We start from the raw sequence: 25428 nt of genomic DNA on the forward strand, positions 1-25428 counted from the left end.
GTTCCGATTCATAATTACGTTGTAACGATTGTGGAATCGTATTCGCGGTCAGCGCACCAGACGTGCGCTGACGCGGCAGATTTCCTCCACAAGCGTATATTTGAGGACACCCAGGCTAGGTGCTATGCACCCGCAGAGGGCAATTCCCTCCGGCAGATGGCGCTGTGGAGTGCAGGCGAACACAGTCGCTGCACAGTCACAGATGCCAGACGGGAATTGTACAGATCCAGGACAAGGTACGATCAGGCAGGGCTGGATAGCCCACAAGAAACAGAGCAAAGGGACAGAACCAATGTGTGTCCACCAAACTAGTCGCCACCCAGCGACGGTGAACACACAACGGCGGAAACGAAGTGGGAATGCAATCGCAAGAATGGCGATTGCCGACAGAGACACAAGACTGAGCAGGACAGAATACGAGGTTAGCAAAGGCACAGCAAATAATACAATGAGGAGATACAAAAAATAACAAACGCTAGCTAACCGCGAACACCGCACTCATTCGCAACAGTGCACGCGGTTATGCGCGGTCTCCACGTGATAAGCACAATAGAGACAAGCACGCCTAACTAACCATTGACAGATAAACATGAAACAGAGGACGCGAGCGCCTGCCCAACGGTTACCTCACCGAGCCTCCAGCAAGCGTAGCAGACAAGACAGACACACGAAAACAGGGACAAGCGAAAGATAGGATCCACAGCACTAGCGAAAGTGACTAGCGCGATCCAGAGAGGCAGAACAGAAGGATCCACAGCACTAGCACGAAGCGAGTGCGATCCAGGGACAGAGTAACAGAACAGAAGGATCCACAGCACTAGCGCAGGATGCTAGTGCGATCCAGAGAGGTAGAACAGAACAGAAGGATCCACAGCGATAGCGGAAAGTGGCTAGCGCGTTCCCAGGAGACAGAACAGAAGGATCCACAGCGCTAGCGAAAAGTGGCTAGCGCGATCCAAAGAGACAGATCAGAAGAGATAGCTGGTAGCAACCGCTGCACCAGCTATACTCCAAGAACAGGGATCAGAACCATTTCCTGTCGACCACCGTTGGGACAGGACAATGGCAACAGGCAAGACAAGACAGAACAGGCAATACAGATAATACAACCTGACTGGGCTAGAAGGGGAGCCTAAAGCAACCCCCAGGAATTAACTATACTAGATAGCAATGGCTGACACTCCAGCAGTGTCCATCAGGAACAGACCATGGAAGGGAAATGACCAGCAAAGCCTTCTGGGAAACATAAAGCTCTTATAGTGCCAGTCATCAAAGAGGGCAGGTAGGGGATTTGCATAACGAATGTATGCAAATTCCCCAGCAAGAGAACAGACCAGAAACTTGCAATGGAAAGACAGGTCTCTGTTCCAGAGACCTGCAGCCCACAGACTAGAGGAATGGACAAACAGCCGTCTGCCTGTGCAGCCAGCTGAGCGGATCATCACATACGTACAAGCCAGGGAACAAGAATGTCAAAGCTGACGCCCTATCTAGGTAATTAGAGTCTGAATCTGTCCAGTCCTCTGAACCCGAAAACATCTTGCCAGAAAATGTTGTGATTGCCGCCACCGAGATTCAGGAAAATGTCATGGACATTTTAGAATCTTTCCAACAGGATTCCCCAGAGGGTAAACCTGAAGGCTCTTTGTGCCGTTGCATTTGAGGCTTCAAATTTTACAGTTGTTTCATAGCCACAAAAACGCAGGCAATCCAGGTGTGGCTAGAACGCAAGAATTGCTGGCAAGATGTGTTTGGTGGCCTTCAATGGGACAAGATTGTAGAGAGTTTGTGAGGGCATGCACGGTCTGTGCTAAAAGCAAGCCGTCGAGACAGGCGCCCGCTGGGACTTTACAGTCACTCCCGGTACCTGAGGAGCCATGGACTCATATCCATGGACTTCATTGGTGAACTTCCTCAGTCCCAGGGTATGACAGTCATCTGGGTTGTGACAGACCGTTTTAGTAAAATGGGTCATTTTGTCCCATTGAAAGGGTTCCCCTCTGCTCAGGAATTGGCCGATTTGTTCATACATCACATTTTCCGCCTGCATGGTATCCCAGAAAATGTGGTGTCGGACAGAGGGGTCCAATTTGTGTCAAAATTATGGCGGGCATTTTGCCAACACCTGCGGATGGAGTTGTCATTTTCTTCAGGATACCATCCACAGACTAATGGGCAGACTGAGAGAATTAATCAGTCTTTAGAACAGTTCCTTCGGTGCTATGTGTCCGTTTCACAACATGAATGGGCAAAGTTCCTCCCATTCGCAGAATTTGCGCATAATAACCTGAAAAATGCATCATCCGGATACACTCCTTTTCAGGTGGTCAATGGTAGGTCACCAAAGTTTTCTCCCTTGCCAGTGGTGACCTCTCCATTCCCTGCTTTAGAAGACTGGCAGGGGTGCTTGAAAAGAATTTGGGGGGTGGTGAAAGCCAACTTAGAGAAGGCATTTGGAGTCCAAAAGAAGCAGGCTGACAAGAGACGCTCGTTAGAGTGGCAGTTTGAACCAGGTGACAGGGTTTGGATCTCTACACGACACATTGCTTTGAGGCAACCCTCCGCCAAGTTGGGGCCCAATTTTATAGGTCCATATCCTGTGTCTGAAAAGATTAATGATGTGACTTATAGAGTGCACCTGCCGGCCAGTATGAAGGGAGTAAAGTCATTCCATGTGTCTTTGTTAAAACCTGCTGTGCATGTTGATTCCTCTCCCCCCCCCCCCCCCCCCCCCCGTGGTGATTGACGGTGAGCCTGAGTTTGAGGTTGAACAGATTCTGGATTCTCGATGGGTTCGGAAGTCTGTGCAGTACCTGGTTCACTGGAAAGGTTATGGGCCAGAAGAAAGATCGTGGGTTCCCGCACATCATCTTCACGCGGAGGGGTTGAGACAGAGGTTCCATGAGTTGCATCCTGGGAAGCCTTGTAAAGTGTGTACGGAGTCCACTCCTCAAGGGGGGGTACTGTCACGCTCGGCGGGGACGTCGCCATTGTGGAGAGCGGCGCTTCGGCCGCTTCCGCATCACAGCTGGCGGCGGTCCCCGTCTCACAGGCGTGGAGTACGCCACGCTCAGGTCTGTCGGCTGCACATAAGGTCAGGGCTACGCATGCGCGTGCCCAGCGGCAGGACCTTTATGCATTGAGGAGAAGGGTCAGCTGACTCACCGGTCAGCTGACTCTGCAGAGCTGTATGATTGGCTGGACTGGTAGGCGTGTCTGGAGAGTGATCTTAGGCATTTAAGGACTTTCTGGTCAGTCGCTCCTTGTCTGCTGTTGCGAATACTTCGTGTTAGCGCTCAGACCTTTGATAGCTATAATTATAAATCATTATTATTGTTGATTTACTGTGTATGACCCTCTGCTCAAATTTCTGACTCCGATTTCTGCCTCCTGATTCTGTACTTAGCTATCTGATCTGTTGCCGATTTTCTGCCTGTACCTTTGACTCTGATTTGTGCCTCCCGATTCTGTACCTTATCTGCTCGACCCGTTGCTGACCTCAGCTTACTCTTGACTACGATTAGCCTGACGATTCTGTACTGCTGCTGACCGATCCTTACCGACTTTGCCTGTACGAACACTCTATTAGTGATAGTCCCTACAGCCAGGGGGCTATCACATAGGAGTACTCCTGTATACTGTGCATTAATCACCTGTGATCACACTCTTATTAAAGTACTGATTCAGCTAGTGAGCCTTCCGCTGATCTACTATCAGAAAGATACTGATTGCTTTTGTCAATATATATATATATATATATATCTGCATTAGTGGTGATACTGCAGATCACCACATAATCAGATATTTGTGCTCTCGCTGACACCTTGTTACACTATCGCATTCGCTCTACGTAGGCTGAATAAAGCAGTTTCCCTACTGACTCCTGACAGTTGGAAAATTGTAATTCGGTGGAATTACGGAACTGGCTTATGGGTATCCGAAAATGAAATTTTTGTCTTTCTGTGACAAGCCTATTTTGAAATACAAATACATTAAAGTTTCCTTTGTTTGAGTCTACGAGTTTGGAGGGAATCTCTTATCTCGGCCAGTTCGATCTGGCATTTGGGAGAGGGCTGTTGCAGGAAATGGTCCTCGGCAGGAGGTCGAGCCATGCGTAAAATTCCTCTCTGTGTTATCAGGACACTGGGGAATGGGTGAGGTGTATTTGCTTTCATTGAGAAGTGAGAGAAAGGAAAGACATTTGTTTTAATCTACACAGGACTGACAGTAATGGGCTGGACCATTACGCAAGTCGTTGGCGATTGCGCACGACTTTCTGTAATGTTCGTCACACCTCCCCACATAAATTGGGTGCACGGAATAGGTCTGCCAGACCTGATCCACGTGCCTACTGAAAGTGTTCGAGTTTCTTACTTGACTGTACTTTGGACAACTCACCAGAGGCATAAGGCCTCATGGTCCGGTGTGTCCCAGTGTCCGCTTTGCGGACGGTGAGATGCACAAAAACAGGCTTACCTCTAAAGGCCTGGCTGGGTTTGCGTAGCGCTTCCTGTAAGGGAGAGAGTCCTTTTACTGACATCCGGGTCACTTCCTGACTCTCAGGTGTCAGCCTGTGAATCTGGAAGCCGCATGGCATACCCCTGCTCTAAGTGACTCCACCTTGGCACAACATTTTGGTCAGCACAACCTAGGTGGACATTAGAGCACATTTTAAAAAACGAATTAGCCTTTACCTGGGTGGCGAGGCTTGCCCCTCCCCCAGGAGGGATAGAGGGTGGACCTCTGGGCAGTTTTGCACTGGGTTGCTTCTGCAAGGGGAAGACATGCAAGGGTGAGACAGGTAAGGCACTGCCTGTCTCCACCAGCTGTTCGGTAACAGCAGGCAATGGTGGAGCACTCTGGCTGTCATAGCAGGAGGGGAGGTCCAGGCCCCCAGCTGCCTGCACTGACACCTGGCCTGCTTCCGCTGCCCTGCAAGGATATGACCCAGGCAAAACAAGATTGTTACCTCTTAGGGTAGAGGCAATCACACTTAAACATAAATCATTTTTAGCAATAGGAGATCAGCATGAAAACTATTAGCAACATCTGGTACAGCATTAACATCACAGTTACGTTCATTCTTCACATCATGCACACAGGTATCTGGGACAGTGACAGGTTTAGAATCAGACAAACAGTGATTAGACAGCTGTCCGTTAGAAACAGGTACCTCTTACTTGCCTCATTCCCTAGGAGAGCTAGGTACCATTACCCCAACAGCCTCCCTCTGTCCCTCCCCAAGCTTGTACAGTACCTGAGTGGGTCCGGACGGGAGATCCGGGGTGTTTATCATAGGTTCATAAAAAGATCGTAGGGTGCCCAGATCGGTGCCCAACAGCACAGGCACTGGGATGTCATCTGTCACCCCCACAACTCTTGTCTGGCGCCTCCTTCCCCAATCGAGAACAACACAAGCTTTGGCGATGCGGGCGTGTGTGCCACCAACTCCAACAAGTGTAACACGCTCATTAGGCAGCAAATTCTCCCTGGCAACAAGATGAGAGCAAACCAAGGTAAGCTCTGCACCTGTGTCGCGGAAACCGACAGCGATCTGGTTGTTTACTTCCACGACTTGATGATTTCCGGAAAGTCGAGGATTTGCTGCTCCCATGACGAGGTAGGCGTGTGCAGTAGAGGATGCGCTAGCCGATTCTGGGCTAGGCTCCGGAGACGGCGTCCTCACCTCGGGGCAGGCAGACTTGAGGTGTCCTCGCTGTCCACAGTGGTAACACTTCGGAACATATGTTGCATCAGGTGAAGGAGTAGCAGGTGCAGCATCCGTCCTCTGTGGCTGTGGGACCCGATTCCCACGGTTAGCCGGGGGAGGAGAGCTAGGTTGCGCAGGTCTCCCCCCTTTCCAGCTCTGGGCTGGAGGTTTGCGGCTGTCCGGCACCCTGGTGGCCACAAAAGTGTCTGCAAGTTCTGAGGCAGCTTTGGCGGAGTCAGGCTTCCGCTCCAAGACAAACTGCCAGACATCTGGAGTGCAGCAGTTCAACAACTGCTCCTATACGACGAGGTCCTCCAGACCTTGGTGAGGCCTTGTGACCACTGCCTGAACACAGTCAGCAGGCGATCCTCCAGGTCTGCATAAGTGTCTGTGGGGCCTTTCTGCAGGGCCTTAAACTTTTTGCGGTATTTGCATGTGGCTGCTCTCTCCTCTCTTTCCGCTTCTTTCTCAGCAAGCCACCGGCGCTCTGCCGCTTCCCTTTCTGCCTGCTCCCGGCGTTCTGAGGCTTCCCGTTCCGCCTGGTGTTCTGAACGGTCAGCGTTTTCTCTGACAATCTGCAGGTACAGCTCAGGATTTGTATCCGCCAGTCTTTGTAAAGCATGCTGCATTCCAGCCTCAGGAACACAGGAACGGTTGGCATGGGCGGGCTCCTGCCGGCCCCCATGCTCCTCAGTATTTAAAACGATCGGTTCAGACGCAGTTCCGTTTTTCTCTGGGTCTGGAAGTGGGTCACTTTGCTCCAACCGCTCACTTCCCTCTGCCCCAGTTACAGCACCGTCTAAACCAGGAGTGTGCTCTCCCAGCATCTGCTCCGGCTGGGTATTCAGTCGCAATAAGTCCTCGACCAATTGCGCTTTCTTTTTTCTATAAGTCACAATGCCTTTTTCCTCACACAAGTTTACCAGATCTGGCACTGACATTCGCTTGGTTCTTGCTGCAGCCATTTTTGCAAAATAAAAGATAGGATAGAAAAAGAGATTTGGAGGGGAACTCTGTGCTACACGTTTAGTCTATATAAATGGTAATGCACCGGTTATCGACCACAGATTTTGATCTGTTCTGGCAGGTTAATCAAATAACGTTTCCGTTGATGTTCTGAACATACACAAATCCCAATAAGCTGCCAACCAATGTCACAGACCGCAAGGCCGGTCTGCGGGCGGGTCAATCGATCAGAGTCAGAAATCCTCTCACACTGTCATTTTGCTCATCACGAAGCATAAACCTGACTTCGCAATTTGATGAACTGACTAGTGGAGGGAGCGTTTGGACGCCAAAGGATTCACACCACACACATACAATTCAAAGATCTGCCACCAAGCAGGTTACACAGCCCGCTACTGTAATTATGCTAATACTTCGAGAACGCTCTGTTAACCCTTTGCAATATGCAGGAATCTGGGTCAGCTCTGACTATCTGAGCCGGATTCACGCATACGGGTTATAAATGTACACTTCTATTAAACACAGGTTAGCGGTTTTAGCAGAATGGGTATGATTGTGTATGTTCAGCAACAGGTCATAATCGCTAAACGATTTTTAAAACGTTTAATAACAAAAATGCATTACATACAGTTATATACACCAATTAACATATACACACAAAGCTTAAATATAAAAGGGGTAAAATCAGAAAGTTTTCTCTTAGTTACGGCTGAGCAGTCCATTTGGAGAATGAAGAAAAAGAGTCCAGTTTAAATGTAGGCATTAATGTTAAGAGTCCTTGAACACAGCATGCGTCGGTTCTCCTTGAATGCATGCATGGACTTTCCTGGTCGATGGAATTTGGAGAACTGGGCAGGTTTGTTCCCGACCCACTTTTATAGGACCTGAGTTTTGGGCTGTCACTACCTGGAAAGTAGGTGTGTTTAAGGCGGGTTTACCTTCTAATCAGCAGGTTGCCGCCCCCAGACTCAGAGCAAGAAAATGTAACATTTATTAATTCTCTGTGTGACTCCGCCCCAGATTGGCGCATCGCAAATCAGAGACTATATTCATAAGCGGCCTGCGACCCGTTATCAAATGAGGCTACACATGCCTATTCTATCGCATTCGCTCTACGTAGGCTGAATAAAGCATTTTCCCTACTGACTCCTGACAGTTGGAAAATTGTAATTCGGTGGAATTACAGAACTGGCTTATGGGTATCCGAAAATGAATGTAATTTTTGTCTTTCTGTCACAAACCTATTTTGAAATACAAATACATTAAAGTTTCCTTTGTTTGAGTCTACGAGTTTGGAGGGAATTTCTTATCTCGGCCAGTTCGATCTGGCTTTTGGGAGAGGGCTGTGGCAGGAAATGGTCCTCGGCAGGAGGTCGAGCCATGTGTGAAATTCCTCTCCGTGTTATCAGGACACTGGGGAATGGGTGAGGGGTATTTGCTTTCATTGAGAAGAGAGCGAAAGGAAAGACATTTGTTTTAATCTACACAGGATTGACACTAATGGGCTGGACCATTACGCAAGTTGTTGGCGATTGCGCATGACTTTCCGTAATGTTCATCACACAGGGGTTCATCGCTGCTCAGAGAGTCTATATCCGCACTTAAGGCCAGGTAGTCGGCTACCTGCTGGTCGAGGCGTTGGTGGAGGGTGGATCCGGAAGGGCTAAGGTGAGGCGTTGGAGTAAGAATTTCCGCGTGTCCGACATCACCATGAGATTGCTAGGGCATCCTGTCCTTGCCTGCGTGCACATGGGAGGAGGAGGAAGATTACTGGCAGTGGCACCTTTTATTCCGTTGTGCTGTGACATCACCCTTAAACGCACTGCAAAGCATACTTGCCAGCTTGTTGTGCAAGTGCTGCATCTTTTTTGCCTTCTGGTAATTTGGTAACATCTCCGCCATTGTGTGCTGATACCGAGGGTCTAGTAGCACTGCCACCCAGTACAGGTCATTCACCTTGAGTTTTTTTATACGGGGGTCCCTCAACAGGCTGGACAGCATGAAAGACCCCATCTGCACAAATTTCAATGCTGACCAACTAGCCATCTCCTCTTGCTCTTCCTTAGTGATGTCAGGTAAGTTCTCCTCCTCCCCCCAGCCACGAACAATACCACGGGAAAGGTGAGCAGCACAAGCCCCCTGCGACGCCTGCTGTGGTTGTTCTTCGGCCTCCTCCTCAAAGCCACCTTCCTCCTCTGACTTCTCTTTCCCAGACGACTCCATCGACATCTCGGCGCAGGTAAGGTTTTCAACAAATCTTACTCCTCTTCCTGTTCACGCTCCTCTACAGGTTGATCCACCACTCTACGCACGGCACGCTCCAGGAAGAAAGCATATGGGATCAAGTCACTGATAGCGCCTTCACTGCGACTCACCAGGTTTGTCACCTCCTGAAACGGATGCATGAGCCTGCAGACATTACGCATGAGTGTCCAGTACTTCGGCCAGAAAATGCCCAGCTCCCCAGAGCATGACCTTTCACTGTAGCTGTACAGATACTCATTGACGGTTTTCTCCTGTTGTAGCAGGCAGTCAAGCTCAAGCATGAGGAGCATTGAATTCCAGCGAGTCGGGCTATCGCAAATCAAGCGCCTCACCGGCAAGTTGTTTCTCCGTTAAATATCGGCCAAGCACACAATGGCCATGTAGGAGCGCCTGAAATGCTCACACACCTTCCTGGACTGCTTTAGGACCTCCTGTAAGCCTGGGTACTTACATACAAATCTTTGGATTATCAGATTGAGCACATGTGCCATGCAGGGTACATGTGTCAACTTTCCCAAACTCGAAGCCGACAAGAGATTGCTGCCGCTGTCACACACCATGTTGCCGATCTCCAGTTGGTGGGGGGTCAGCCACTGATCCACCTGTTTGTTCAGAGCAGCCAGGAGAGCTGCTCCAGTGTGGCTTTGAAGCAAGACATGTCCAAAATGGTGTGACACAGTCGTACCTGGCATGCAGCATAGGCCCTGGGGAGCTGGGTGTGTGTAGTTGGAGAGGAGATTGCAGCACCAATAGAGTGGCACTGCCACTCAGCCTAGGAGGAGGAGGACGACGACAGCAAAGAAGATGTAGAAGGAGGAGAAGGAGAGGAGGTGGCAGCAGGCCTGCCTGCAAGCCGTGGAGGTGTCACAACTAGGTCCGCTGCACAGCCACTTACTCCCTGCTTGCCAGCGGTCACCAGGTTGACCCAATGTTCCGTATAAGTAATGTACCTGCCCTGACCGTATTTTGCAGACCAGGCATCCGTGGTCAGATGGACCTTTGACCCAATGCTGTGTGCCAGAGATGACACCACTTGCCTTTCTACATCACGGTACAGTTTGGGTATCGCCTTTTTTGAAAAATAATTGCGGCCTGGTGTCTTCCACTGCGGTGTCCCAATCGCCACAAATTTCCGGAAGGCCTCAGAGTCCACCAGCTGATCTTGTAACAGTTGGCGAGCTAACAGTTCCGCCAAGCCAGCTGTCAGTCGCTGGGCAAGAGGGTGACTGGTAGACATTGGCTTCTTACACTCAAAGATTTCCTTAACGGACACCTGGCTGCTGTGGGCAGAGGAGCAGGAACCACTCAAGGTGAGAGGCGGCGTGGAGGAGGGTGGCTGTGAAGGTGCAAGGGATAAAGCGGCCGAAGATGCTGCACCTGAAGGAAGAAGAGGAGGTGGAGGGTGGCTTTGCGTATGTGTTCTGCTTTTCCTCAGGTGGTCATCCCATTGCTGTTTGTACTTTCTCACCATGTGCCTTCGTTAGGCAGTTGTCCCTATGTGGCTCTTGGTCTTTCCACGACTCAATTTTTGGTGGCAGAGAGTACAGATGGCATTGCTCTTATCTAAGGCAGACACACACAAAAATTTCCACACCGCTGAACCCTGGGATGATGGCACTTTGGTGGTGGCATCAGCAGCTGACCTTGAAGGGCATGTTGGCTGGCTGTCCATAGGTGGCGATACATGCCACCGAACACTGCCACGAGCTGTTTCTGATGGCAAGCTCCCCCTGCTTCTTTCAGCTACTCGTATCCTCCTACTCCTCTCTGACGGGTGCACCTCATATCGGTGCCGCTCAGTTCGGCGCAGTGAGAGCCGAATGACGGCTCTCACCGCTGCCACTAACCTCCAAGGCGGCGTTAAATACCATTCCCCCTCCGAGTTGTCGCAACTCAGAGGGAGATGTAATTCGGGGTCTGACGGCTGCCAGAATTACCACTACGCGCCCCGCGCAGCATAGCATTGCTGCTATGGGGCGCCAAGTTTTGGTGCTCGGCTCTCAAAGCCACGCACCAAAATCAGCTGATCCGCTCTCTGACTCCCCCTCTGAACTGTCCCCCTGTTCATCTTGTCTCACAGAAATGCAGTGAAAGGTACTGACTGCTGGTATAATACAATGTGCTGTCACACAGATGCAGTGAAAGGTAAGCAGTGACTAGTGGTATAATACAATGTGCAGTCACACAGGTGCAGTGAAAAGGTAAGCACTGACTGCTGCTATAATACAATGTGCAGTCACACAGGTGCAGTGAAAGATATGCACTGACTGCTGTATAATGATGAGACGAACACACTTGAAATCCTGTAACGAGAATCCGTTACCTTCCATTTAAGTGAAAGGTATGCACTGACTGCCAGGTATAATACAATGTGCAGTCACACAGATGCACTGAAAAAGGTATGCAGTGACTGCTGGTGATATGATACAATGTGCAGTCACACAGATGCCGTGAAAAGGTATGCAGTGACTGCTGGTGGTATGATACAACGTGCAGTCACACAGGTGCACTGAAAAGGTATGCAGTGACTGCTGGTGGTATGATACAACGTGCAGTCACACAGGTGCACTGAAAAGGTATGCAGTGACAGCTGGTGGTATGATACAATGTGCAGTCACACAGGTGCACTGAAAAGGTATGCAGTGACTGCTGGTATATACAATGTGCAGGCACACAGGTGCAGTGAAAGGTATGCACTGACTGCTGGTATAATACAATGTACAGTCACACAGGTGCACTGAAAAGGTATGCAGTTACTGCTAGTGGTATGATACAATGTGCAGTCACACAGGGGCACTGAAAAGGTATGCAGTGACTGCTGGTGGTATGATACAATGTGCAGTCACACAGGTGCACTAAAAAGGTATGCAGTGACTGCTGGTGGTATGATACAATGTGCAGTCACACAGGTGCACTGAAAAGGTATGCAGTGACTGCTGGTGGTATGATACAATGTGCAATCAGTCACACAGGTGCACTGAAAAGGTGTGCTGAATGTGCTGGGCCTGGCACAGTATAGCAATCAGCAAGGGCCAGCTGCGCCAGACAGGGTTGTATATGCAGTGTCAGTGAGCCACAAAAAAAAAAAAAAAACACATCACAAGAACATTCAAAAGAGCTGTTTTGGTGGTACTTTTCAGCAACAAATATCAGCAAGAAGCAAGCTAACAAGAGCGTAGCTAAGCTTTCCCTATCTCTGCAGCAACCTCTCTCCCTTCTCGCACTAAAACAGCAGCGCACAGAGTGAGAACATGGCTGACGCTGCTGCCTTTTATAAGGGGGGGCTCCAGGAACTGTGATGTAGAGGGTCAAAGTTTAGCCCAATGATGTGGTATAGGGGGCGGGTCGAACTCGCTAAAGGTTCGAAAATCGCTTTGAATAGCAAACCCGCTGAATTTGCGAAAACAAGTTTGCCGGCGAACCATTCGGTCCATCTCTATGGGTGGGGAGAGTGGAGGGCGCTACTGGGTGGAGAGGAGGGTGCCACTAGGTGGGGAGGAGGGGTGAGCAGAATGCCATTGGGTGGGAAGGTGGGCAGAGGAGGGTGCCACTGGGTGGGGAGGAGCGGAGAGGAGGGTGCCACTGGGTGGGGAGGATGGTGCCACTGGGTGGGTAGAGGGTGCCACTGGGTGGGGAGTAAGGGAGAGGAGGGTATGACTCGGGTGGGAAGAGGGTGACACTGGATGAGTAAGAGGGAAGAGGAGGGTGCCACTTTATGACAGGAAGTGCCACTGATTAGTTAGGAGGGTGCCACTGGGTAGGGAGAAGGGGACAAGAGGGTGCAACCATGTGGGGGGAGGGGGTGCCACTATGTGGGAAAAATGGTGCTACTGGGTGGGGGGAGAGGAGGGTGCCACTGGGTAGAAGGGCAGAGGAGGGTGCCACTGGGTGGTATTGAGGGTGCCTCTGGGTGAGGAGGGTGCCACTGGATGTTGAGACGGGAAGAGGAGGGTGCCTCTGGGTGGGGAGGGTGCCACTGGGTGGGGAGGAGGGTACTTAGGTAGAAGGGCAGAGGAGGGTGCCACTGGGAAGTACGGAGAGTGCCACTGGGTGGGGAGGAGGGTGCCACTGGGTGGTATGTAGGATGCCCCTGAGTAGGGAGGGTGCCACTGGGTGGAGAGGAGAGTGCCGTGAGTGGGGAGGAAGAGGTGTGTGGGCACTGTATTGCCCTCCTGTGGCCTTTGCAGTGCCTTAAGTAAGCTGGGGATTCAGGGAGGGAGGCCGACATCATTCCTCCCTCTCTCCATGGGCCCCCCTCCTGTGTATTCCTCCAGAGTTCAGGTGCAGTGGTGTGTTTACCTGTCACCTGCTGCATGCTTCCCAGCTGGTGGCTCCTTTCTACTTCCTGTTAGGAAACGGGAAACAGAGGCCCGGCTTCTGTGTTCAGTTGCCTTGGCAACGGTGACACTAGACAGTTCCCAAAACTGCTTTTAAACAGCGGAGGGACAGTGTGTGTATATGTGGGCCAATATGCAGGCTCCAGCGTATTGTTCGATGCATTAGAGCCTTTGCTAGGTGCCCCATAGCAGATGCTCTGGCTGCTATAGTTATCCTTACACCTGTGCTTCACAAGCAAAAAAAACTCAGTATCAAACCCTTATTAACTCTTAAAGCGGATCCGAGATGAAAAACTAACTATAACGAGTAAATTGTCTATATTTCTTATCTAAAGTTTAGATAGTTTACACAGCAAATATAGCTGCAAACAGCTTTAATAGAAAATGATTATTTCTTCCTGTGATACAATGACAGCAGCCATGTTGTTTGTAAACATTACACAGAGGCAAGCTTATCTGTATCTTGATCACTAAACCTGTGAAAAAAAACCTAATCCCCCTCCTCCCCTCTGCCTCTGAAATCAATGACTAGTAACAGCACCTCCTCCTCCTCCTGCCCAGACTGAGCTCCCATGAGCCCTTGCTACTGCCAAGGCTCTCTGAAAACCTGTTCCCGTTTCCTAACTGAAAACCTGTGGGCGTGGTTTATTTATTTTATAGGGAATTAGAGTATTAAAACAAAAACAAAAACGTATTTGGCTTAAGGAATGCTCTATAAACAATAGGAAAGGAACACAATTATGCAATGAGTAAAAGTTCACCTCGGATCCACTTTAAAGTGGATCCGAGATGAAAAACTAACTACAAAAAGCAACTTGTCTATATATCTTATCTAAAGTTTAGATAGTTTACACAGCATATCTAGCTGCAAAAAGCTTCAAAAGTTTATGATTATTTATTCCTGTGATACAATGAGGGCAGCCATGTTCTGTTTGTCACATTGTCACAGGCTGAGGGCAGGAGATGCTATAAGCTTGCCTGTGTGTAAATTCAGTCCCCTCTCCTCCTCCCCTCTGCCTCTTAAATCAATGGCTCCTCCTCCTCCTGCCTAGACTGAGCTCCCATAAGCCCTTGCTACATGGATCTGAGAGTGCCAAGGCACTGTGAAAAGCTGTGGGCCAAGCTTGTTTAGTTTATAGGGAATTAGAGTATTAAAAAAAAAAAAAAGGATTTGGCTTGAGGAATGCCCTATAAACAATATGAAAGGAACCCAAGTATGCAATGAGTAAAAGGTTATTTCGGATCCACTTTAACCACTTACCGACCGTACCATGCGGCGGCAAAGTGGTAGCTGGAGGACCAGCGATGCACATCTGCGTCGCCAGGTGTCTCCCTAATTATTTAGGAAAGGCCACTCGCGTGAGCGACTGTTTCCTGTTAGATCACGGAGCGGGTCTCCGTGAATAGCCTGCGAGCTGCTGATCGCGGCTCGCAGACTAAATGTAAACGCAGGAGACGTTTGTCTCCTTTGTTTACATTGAACGGCGCTGCTGCTACAGCAGCGCCGTAAGGCAGATCGGCGATCCCCGGCCAATCAGCGGCAGGGGATCGCCGCCATGTGACAGAGGACAGCCGATCACCAGGGGTGAGAGGGAGGGGGGAATTTCGCCGCGGAGGGGGGCTTTGAGGTGCCCCCCCCCGCAACACCCAGGCAGGCAGGAGCGATCAGACCCCCCCTGCACATCATCCCCATAGGGGGGAAAAAGGGGGGGGGGCGATCTGATCGCTCTGCCTGCAACCTGATCTGTGCTGGGGGCTGCAGAGCCCACCCAGCAAAGATCATAAAAAAACCACGCTGGTCCTTAAGGGGGGGTAAACCCCTGGACCTTAAGTGGTTAATAAACACACTCTAATTGGAAGGTGCTTGCTATCTATCCAGTGCCTACTTTCAACTGGCACTAACAAATTCAGGAATAACCAGCAAATCTTACATTTAAATACAACAATAGTTCCATTGCTCCATTTATACTTTGCATGTTTAATTTAATTATATTTCTTACCTGGGTAACTTGTGGCTGTTCTTTGCAAAGGGACCGACATCCAAAAATAGAGGTGGAAAATGTCACGCAGAACAGCAGGACATTTGTTATAACGAGAAGAGATAGAATAACGAAGCCACCAGTCTGTCAACATAAAATCAAGACTAAATTAAGTAATTACTTAAAGTAGTTTTGTGCTCAAATTTTTCTTTCACTTTTAAAGGATTTTATTGAAGCAAATCAAGAATAAAGAATAACAATATCAAATGTGTTTCACCACAACAGAGAAAATAATCATCTTAAACAAGCAAAGATCATATTGGTAGCATACAAATATGTAGGGCACAATGTAGGGCATGGACATAGATCAATTGGCATGAAGTGGCTACAATGTTAATTGTTTGCGCATAAACTAAGGAGGTTTTGAAGTCCAACTATGTCTTCTAGGTTTTTAGGAATTGGGTTGATCTGCCTTGAGCTGAAGCGATAATAACCTCCATGTCCTGAATTTGGTTGATTTTGGAGAACCAAAGTTTAATAGAAGGAGGGTCTGTAGATTTCCAGAGAAGCGGAATAGAGCTTCTGGCAACATTTGTTAGGTGGCAAAGTAGTGTATTTCTGTAGAGATATATTGGGAGTGGGGTTGCATGGAGTAAAAATATCTTTGGTAGGAAGGGAATTGACATGGAGGAAAGGTGCTCAGCCAAGGAATGGACTTTTTGCCAAAAAGTGGTCAGGGAGGGGCATGCCCAAAAAATATGAAGCAGATCTCCTCCCTGGATGTGGCATCTCCTACACTCGCTGGTGGGGAGTAACTTAGCTTTGTAGAGAAAGGAAGGGGTTCTATACCAATGTGAGAGGATTTTATAGCCTTGCTCTTGGGTATTCACATTTAGGGAAGCTTTGTGTGTGAAATAATAAATTGTATGCCAAGTTTCCTGGGGTAGGTTTTTTTGTAGAAGAAATTCCCATTTTTGCTGAAAGGGGCCAAAGTCTCCTGTTGGGCCTGAAGAGGTAAGAAGGTTATGTATAAAGGAAACTGAGTGTCTGAGGTTGGTTTGAGCTGAGGCCTTCATTTCAGAAGGTGAGAGAGGCTTTGATAAATTTGCTTTCCTTGACATACAATTCACAAAGCTGCGAATTTGGAAAAGGCCCAAAGAGGGAGTTTTCCATCTGTAGTTAGGAGTGAGAGATCATTGTAATGAATAGCGGAGATGCCGCCGCTCGGTCTGGCGGCGGGGCGGCTGTCTCCGCGTTCAGACCGGCGGTTTCCGCACAGCAACATGTGTCTGGTTTGTCTGGACCTTCTAGTGCACACAGATGGAGAGCTACGCGTGCGCGCGCCAGGCGGCAGGACATTTATACCAGCAGAAGGGGAATCAGCTAATCAGGCTGATCCCAGCTGGACTCTGGATTGGCTGAGTGGCTCGGGCGGAGCTGCACAGCACTGCAAGTATATATAGATCTTGCTTGTCAGTTGCTGGTTGTCTGCCGTTGCGAATACTTACGTGTGAGCACTCAGACCTCAGTCAGATCCTACAGTGTGTTAGAACCAGGTGGACCTGGGAATTCACACTTAGCCAGATTACGCTATTGTTATATGCTGTGTTATATCTTTTTTTTTTTTTTTTACATTTTAAAGCTTTATTGAACAAAAGAAAATCACAATGTTACAACAATTATCTTGTTTTGCACAATTCAATAAAACAGTATATAACATGTATATTCTCTTCTCATTCTTCATAACAAATATAAGCATATTGTGCAAGCTTTATTTTGTATTTTTCTTTGACTAATGCTATATGAACAAAGAACTGACATCAATAAACATAGTATTCAATTTTAGGTCTCAGGAATGGTAGCAGGTTAGTGTTAGTAAAAGCGAAAGAACACTAGGAATGTTAATGATATCTTCATTAAGGGACACAAATAATCATGTGTCCCATTCAGCTATTGCAATATTAGTGTTAGTGTTAGTGCTCTCCAGGCCACCTCACCCCTCCCTCTTCAGCAAGAGCAGTTCCCCTTTCGGGGAAAGGATTTCAATTAGGCATTAAGGCCTTATATTCATCGGTATCTTTAAATACAATCCAACAGGCCCACGTTTCAACATATTTATGAACCTGTTCCCTGGCTGTTAGTGCAATGTCCTCCATCTGTGAAAGGCCCTCGACCCTGGTTAGCCATTGTTGAATCGTAGGTGGGTCTGAGCGTTTCCAGAGTATTGGTATAGTGGCCTTAGCTGCATTAATTAAATGTACTAAGATGCTTTTTTTGTATGTTTTCAGTGAGATAGTATTGCTATGTAAAAGGAATACTTCAGGAAGTCATGGAATTTGTAAACCAGAAATTTTCACACAGAGTCTATGTACCTCTTTCCAGAACGGGGATAACTTTGTACAGAACCAAAATACATGTACTAAATCAGCCTGTGGAGCCCCACATCGCCAAAAAGTATCCGTGTCCCCCTTCACATATTTACTCAGTAACGCTGGCGTTTTGTACCAATTTGTCAGAATTTCGAAACTTTGCTCTTGAATTGAAACATTAGGGGACAAAACGATGTGCAATCTTGCGCTAAACAACCACCACTTCTGGTTATTCTTTAATACTGCCACTGGCTGCTCCTCCGCCCCAGCTGGAGGGTATGACTGTAGTACAAGAAAGAAAAGTAGAAAAGGGAGGAGCGCTCCGTAGTGTATTAAACCTTTTAATTGGATACCACGCAAGGGTTAAAAACACTTACAAAATTGTAGAAAACAGCAGGCATATCATGGGTAAACACCCCAAAACAAAAGACCTTGGATGGCAACCTGTTCCTCCTCTGTGGCCAGCAGCGGGGGTGGTCCTGGATGTTAAATGGACACCGGGAGCCTATCCTCTGGTCACTGGATGCAGTAACTTCGCAACGCGTTTCGGCGTATCCACGCCTTTGTCAAGCTCATTTAACATCCAGGACCACCCCCGCTGCTGGCCACAGAGGAGGAACAGGTTGCCATCCAAGGTCTTTTGTTTTGGGGTGTTTACCCATGATATGCCTGCTGTTTTCTACAATTTTGTAAGTGTTTTTAACCCTTGCGTGGTATCCAATTAAAAGGTTTAATACACTACGGAGCGCTCCTCCCTTTTCTACTTTTCAACATTAGGGGACAAAGGGTGTGTCAGTACCCAAATTGTTTGCCATTGGTCATCTGTTAATTCTTTTCCCAATGTCTTTTCCCAGAATGTCTGATAAGGGAGTTTGTCAGTTCTAGGTTTACTTGAGAGTAGGATATTGTAGGTGAGAGAGATCGTATGTCTGTGTGGTCCCTCAGCCAATAAAGCAGTTTCAAGTGTATGTGGCTTTCTGTAGAATAAGGCTTTGTGGGGAGAGTTGTTAATGTAGCTTCTTAATTGCATGTAGGCCCAAAGTGGGAATTTGTGGGGTTCCGTATAGTTATGAAGCGCCACTAGTGTTTTAATCATGTCTCCCACCATAAAGTCCTGAATTCTAGGGATGGATTGGCTTGCCCATTTTTCTGCAAATGAGGAGAAATAGCCTGGTGGAAAGGTTGGATTGCATTGTACCGGTGTTAAAGGGCTATAAAGTGAGGAGAGCCCTAGTCTCCCAGCAGATGTACGCCAGGTTTTAATCGTGGCCTGTATGAGCGGGTGCGAGGACTCCGGGGTTTTGGTTTCCGATATGGGAAGCCACGGTAATGCAGCCAACTGAGTTTTTGAAAAACTCTGTTCAATCCAAACCCAATGTTTAGTAGAGGAATGGTCACACCACTCATACATCCTACTGAGGACAGCAGCTTGGTGATACAGAAAAAGGTCGGGAAGGCCTGCACCTCCCTCAGTCTTTGGCAGCATAAGGATAAATCTCTTTAACCTAGGTCTACGTTTACCCCATATAAAGTCATTGATTTTCGTCTGTAGATCGAGTAGAACCTTTTTGGGTACATAAATGGGAAGAGTCTGACATATATATAGAAATCTGGGAAGTAAATTCATCTTGACCGAGGCCATGCGGCCAAACCAAGATAAGGGAGTTTTTTTTCCCCATGTTTCCAGATCTTTAGTCAATTGTTCTATCATCGGCGTGTAGTTAAGAGAGAAGATGCGGCTAAGATCATTTGGAATCATCACCCCAAGATATCTAATAGCGACTGTGGCCCACTTAAATTGAAAGTTAGTTTTACATTGTTCAGTCAATAGAGTAGGTAGAGATATATTTAAGGCCTCTGATTTTGTAAAGTTAATTTTAAAATTCGAGATGTAGTTAAATTCAGTGAATTTTGTCATTAAGTTAGGAATCGAAGTTATTGGTTGCTGGATAAAGAAAAGCAGGTCGTCGGCGAAGGCTGCCACTTTAAATTCTTTGCCATTCAGCTAAATACCTCTGATGTTAGAATCTGCCCTAATCATATTGATGAACGGCTCTAGTGTTAAAATAAATAATAGAGGTGAAAGGGGGCAGCCCTGCCTAGTACCGTTTGAGATGTCCAAAGGCTGGAATAATAAACCATTGACTTTGACTCTGGCTGAGTGATTTCTATAGAGCTGGCTAATCCAGGACACAAAATTCGGGGGCATCCCCATGTATTCCAGTACTGCGAACATATAATCCCAGGAAATGCGATCAAATGCTTTCTCCGCATCTGTGGATAGTAGCATTCCTGGGATTTTGTTCTTTTTCATGTGCGCAACAATACCAATTGTTTTCATTGTATTGTCTTTGACCTCTCTGTCGGGTACAAAACCTACTTGATCTGGCAGTATGGTTGTTTGCAAATATGGCAGAAGTCTATTTGCTATAATTTTGGCAAAGATCTTTGTATCTACATTTAGCAGAGAAATAGGGCGGTAGCTGGCACATTGTCCAGGGTCCTTTCCCTCTTTCGGAATTACAGTAATATGGGCTTCTAGAAAATGTTTAGAGGGGAGAATGTCTTGGTTTGTTGCATTAAAGGCTGAAATAAAGCGTGTGGCAAGAATGTCCTTGAAGAATTTATAGTATTGGACCGTAAATCCATCTGGACCTGGGGATTTGCCCAATTTAATATGCTTTATGGCAGCTCTAAATTCACCCTTTGATATTGGTTCATCGAGATCTTTAGCCGCATCTTCTGTAAATTTGGGGAGGCCATATTTATCAAGAAACTATTTAATCTTTTGGTGTCGGAGAGTACAGGATTCCGGGGAGGGCGTCGCCTGTGAGAGGTTATATAGCTGAGAGTAAAAAGCTCTGAATTCCTCTGATCATTTCTGAATTGTTTAACATGGGTGTTATCAACTATGCATTTGACTCTGGCTTGAGCCATTTGTTGTCTTAAGGCCCGGGCTAGGAATTTGCCGCTCTTGTTTCCTGATTCGTAAAAAATTCATTTTTTAAGGAGAATCTTTCGTTTGGCTGTTAAGTTAAGCAGAGATACTAGTGAGGATCTAAGTTGTGAAAGCTCTATTAATGTTTGTGGCACTTGTAATTTTTTATGTGAACTTTCCAGCGATTTAATTTTTTCAATCAACTTGTCTATTGGGATTTGACGGGATCTCTTCATCTCAGCTCCTAGCTTAATTAAAACCCCACGAATCACCGGTTTATGAGCTTCCCAAAGTGTCATAGGATTGGTATCGGGCGTGTCGTTCCTTCTGAAGTATCTATTAAGATCTTTGGACACCTCAACCCGCAGATTGGGGTCTGAGAGCAGGAAAGGATTAAGACGCCAATTCCATGACTTTTGGACCACTTCCGGCAGTCTCAAAACAATGGAAATTGGGTTATGATCAGTGAAGGTTTTGACCCCAATTTCTGCCAATTTTAAGTACCCAAGATCTCTCTGCGGAAGGAAAAGATAGTCAATACGTGTGTATTTGTTATGCAATCCCGAGTAGAACATGTAATCTTTCTCGGTGGGGTGGATCAAACGCCACGCGTCGTGCAGGGCCAAGGAATCTAAGCCTTTTTTAATGAAATTCAGAGCTTTAAAAGGAATTGAAGATACACCCGTAGATGTGTCTAAAAATGGGTTTAAGGATACGTTCAAGTCACCTCCTATTATGAGCATACCCTCCTAGAAATCCTGCAATCTCTTTAGAGTGGACATAATGAAAGAAGGTTGGCCTTTGTTTGGGGCGTAGATATTGGCCAGTGTTAGTGACCTTTCCCCTGAGAGCCCTTTTAAGAACAGGTAGCGTCCCTCCTCATCTGCCACCACCTCTTTTATTTCAAAGTCTAGAGACTTATGTATAAGAGTAGTCACCCCTTTCTTCTTCCCTTCCGAGGTTCTGGAATGGAACACCTGTGTGAATCTCCTATCTTTGAAATTAGGGGTGTATCCCATTTTAAAGTGAGTTTCTTGTAAAAAGCAGATATGTGCTTGTTGTTTGTTTAGGAAATCTAGTGTGGTCGATCTTTTTTCTGGAGTGTTTAGCCCATTTACATTAAGGGATAAGATCTTCCATTCCAGAAACACAGAATTGTCTCTCTGATTTGATGAGGGGATTTTGACAGGCATGATTGTTCGTTTTTACGTGATTGAGAGGAGAAACACTGAAATAGGAGAGACAGGTCTGCAAAAGCAGTAGGCAGTGTAACCTGGAGAGCATCTTCAGAAGAGCAATAACCATTCCTGAATGATACACTATTTAGACAAAGGACTATTGTGTCAGTTAATTATAGTCTGATAAAGATTATTCGTATTAAAGCGAAACCAAAGGGATCAATGGATTGCACTTTAAAATGTCAAATACGCCACACAGACAAACTACCAAGGTAGTTCTCTGTATACTAAGGTGGACTAAATAAGTCAGCAGACAAACGTCGACTGTGAGGGTACGACTTAACAACTAGAAGACAGACCGAGCCAGAGGGCTCCGATTTTCCCCAGATTTTTAGAGGCATGACATTTTTTTACTATAGAAATAAAGTGCATTCCTTTGATAGCTTCTATACTCAATGTCTCTCTCTTAAATTAGAAAATTAAGTTGTCCCTGTGCAGGAGAGAGTACTTTGAGGTATCAGGGAGCCAAACCTATTAAGCAAACAAAAAAGAAAGAAAAAAATTGCTATCAAACTTATAACCAGAACATTAACTGATGCAGGGAAGAAGCAAGTGACCCTCAATCTTTTCCGAATCCATATCTTGCATTCATAGAGCCAATATTCACCCTGGAATAAACATACAGCCGGGCCTGATCTGCTAGTGCATAGAGTCAGTGTTAATTATCACCCTATAGCCCTTGCTAATCCTGCTACAACTTCTCCTGTATCACAAGAATAACAAAAAAGGAGAGATAGGGGAGGGGGGGAAGGGGGGAGACCGCCCCGCCACGCCAAACCCACACAACTGGGCTACGGGCAGGTGGCTAAACGCAGCCCCGAACTTAGAAAGATGCCCTTAAGAGGGAAAAATGCTAACATGTGTTTTAAAATAGAGAAATGATGGGCCGTGGGTGAGCAGTTCCATGGTGCCTCCGTTACTGTAGTTCAATACAGAGTCAGCAGTGTGTAAAGTTGATACGGAACGCCCGGTGTATGGGAATATGGGAATATACTGATGCGGAAAATAGGATTATGTCCAGACCACAAGACATGGCATATATGGTCGTATAGTTCAGAGAAACAACCACATTACTTATCTGAGTCAGAAGAAGATAGCGAATCGTCCCCTCTTGTTTCCGATGTAGTCGGTCTGTACCTTTTGTCACAGTCTCCGGCGAGCTTCCTGCCGAGTCAGACGTACGTGGGTCTCCGGGTCTCTTCTCCGGCGCCATCTTGGATGAAGTGCTTGCGGCCGTCTTCAAAGTCTGTGCTTTAAAAAGTTCAGTTATATTCCTTCCCGGCTTGGCTACGGGGTTCCCGGTGGATCTGGTTGTCATACGGGGTTGGCTCCCTCTTCGCATGCTATGCTATGATGGCACTTTTGGCTGTATCTGGGGAGTCACGGAGCGGAGCACTGAGTTCAAGCAGCCATCTTAGTTGGACGCCAAGCCACGCCCCCCCTGTGTTATATCTTAGACCAGTTCCAGGGTGTTGAGACCAAGGACCTCACACCCAAGCTCAGGATTACTGTGTCATTACTGTGTTATACTTTAGACCAGTTCCAGGGTGTTGAGACCAAGGACCTCACACCCGAGCTAAGGATTACTGTGTCATTACTGTGTTATACTTTAGACCAGTTCCAGGGTGTTGAGACCAAGGACCTCACACCCAAGCTCAGGATTACTGTATCATTACTGTGTTATACTTTAGACCAGTTCCAGGGTGTTGAGACCAAGGACCTCACACCCGAGCTTAGGATTACTGTGTCATTACTGTGTTATACTCTAGACCAGTTCCAGGGTGTTGAGACCAAGGACCTCACACCCGAGTTTAGGATTACTGTGTCATTGCTGTGTTATACTCTACACCAGTTCCAGGGTGTTGAGACCAAGGACCTCACACCCAATCTTAGGATTACTGTGTCATTGCTGTGTTATACTCTACACCAGTTCCGGGGTGTTGAGACCAAGGACCCCACACCCAAGCATAGGATACTGTGTTATTCTTTAGACTAGTTCCTGGGTGTCGAGACCAAGGACCTCACACCCCAGACTAGGATTGTGATTTATATCTGTTATGACCATTTGCTCGGGTGTTGCCGAACTGGCCTGCCCGACCATTCTGGCTGTCACTCATCCCTCGAGTGTTCAGTCTGTCTGTACTACACGTGACACTATTCCACCAAGTGTCAGTTAGCTGCAAGGACCTCTTGCTCATCAGAGTCCTTCCTGCAGTGCAGCCAGTGGCCTCTATCCCATTGGAGTCCCCTGGCTGCAGTACAGTCTGATTTCCAGTTTACCAGGGAATCACTGGCTGCCAGATTATCTCTATCTCCTCTCTCAAGGAGATAGTCCCTGCACAGCCCAGGGCCACCTGCCCCTCAGGTGGTTCCTGGCCGAGCTGCCCCTATCTCCCGCCTCACGGGAGATAGCCTACAGTTACACCAAACACTTACACTTCATTAGGTGTCCAGAGGTTAGCCATACTTGTATTATTGGTGATTCTGCAGATCATCCATTATCAAGTATACATCTGTATTATTGATGATTCTGCAGATCATCAATAATCAGATTCTCTCTGTGTGCTGACACCAATCGTTACAGAACGGCAGACCGAAAACACTATGGACGCACTGTATAGTCATGTTGAAGTCCTGACCACCGCGGTAAACAATCTTTCCGGGGTAATTATGAACCACCAGACACAGATCAATCAGTTATTTGGCGCTATTCAGGAAATTCAATTAACTATAAATACAGTGTAATCCCCTCCAGTCATGGACATTCGCATGTCCGTACCTGAAAAGTTTTCTGGTCATAGATCTGACTTTCGGAATTTCAGAAATCGGGTACTGTCTTATTTTGAGTTGAGGCCTACCAAATCAGGAACTGAGTCCCAAAGGGTAACATTTATAAAGACCCTGCTGTCGGGTGATTCCCAAACATGGGCATATAGCCTACATGCAGAGCATGAAGCGTTATCAGTTCAGGAATTTTTTAAGGCCATGGCCATTATATACGATTACCCGGATATTTCTTCCACTGCTGAAAAGAAACTCAAGATGCTCAGGCAGGGTTGTAAATCGGTTGAGGTTTACGCCGCTGAGTTTAGGAAGTGGGCTGTCTCGGCTAGATGGGGAACATATGCTTTATTAGAATGTTTTTTGGCAGGATTGTCAGATGCAATCCATGATGTGATGATAGGACATCCTGAACCCAAATCTGTAGACGAGGCAATTTCTTTGGCCGTGCAGATAGATCGCCGTTTGCGCTACCAGAAACAGATGCGTGGTAGGAATGCTATAAGGTCTGTCTCATACGACTCTTCTCGACCTTCATCACCCCCAGAGGAGCCGATGCAAATCGGATATTCAGGGCTGAGTCAAGTGAAAAAGAGTCACAGAAGGCCAAGAAAACGCGGTCTATATGGTGCTAAAGGGCCAGGAGAATGCTGCCGCCTGGGGTTAGTCAATACCATAGGCGAGCGGTCTTTATCTCTAAACAATAATCGTCTGCTCCTTCCCTGCTCTATTACATGGGAGGGTCGGACTAGTTCCGCAGAAGCCTTTGTAGACTCCGGTTCTGCAGCGAACTTCATAGATTACGATTTCGTAAAAAAATTGGGGATACCCTTGTTCCCACTAGA

General features: G+C 47.3%; 1 protein-coding gene across 4 annotated transcripts in view; it reads right to left on the bottom strand.

Moving 5' to 3' along the window:
• Positions 1–25428, bottom strand: part of LOC137536231 (membrane-spanning 4-domains subfamily A member 4D-like) — a 131931-nt gene that overhangs the window by 21052 nt on the left and 85451 nt on the right. For all 4 annotated transcript variants that reach the window (XM_068258354.1, XM_068258356.1, XM_068258353.1 and 1 more), the window contains one exon: positions 15279–15401. In XM_068258354.1, coding sequence (XP_068114455.1) covers positions 15279–15401 — 123 coding nt within the window. The remainder of the gene's footprint in view (positions 1–15278; positions 15402–25428) is intronic.

This window comes from Hyperolius riggenbachi, chromosome 10, assembly GCF_040937935.1.
Source record: "Hyperolius riggenbachi isolate aHypRig1 chromosome 10, aHypRig1.pri, whole genome shotgun sequence".
NCBI lineage: Eukaryota > Metazoa > Chordata > Amphibia > Anura > Hyperoliidae > Hyperolius > Hyperolius riggenbachi.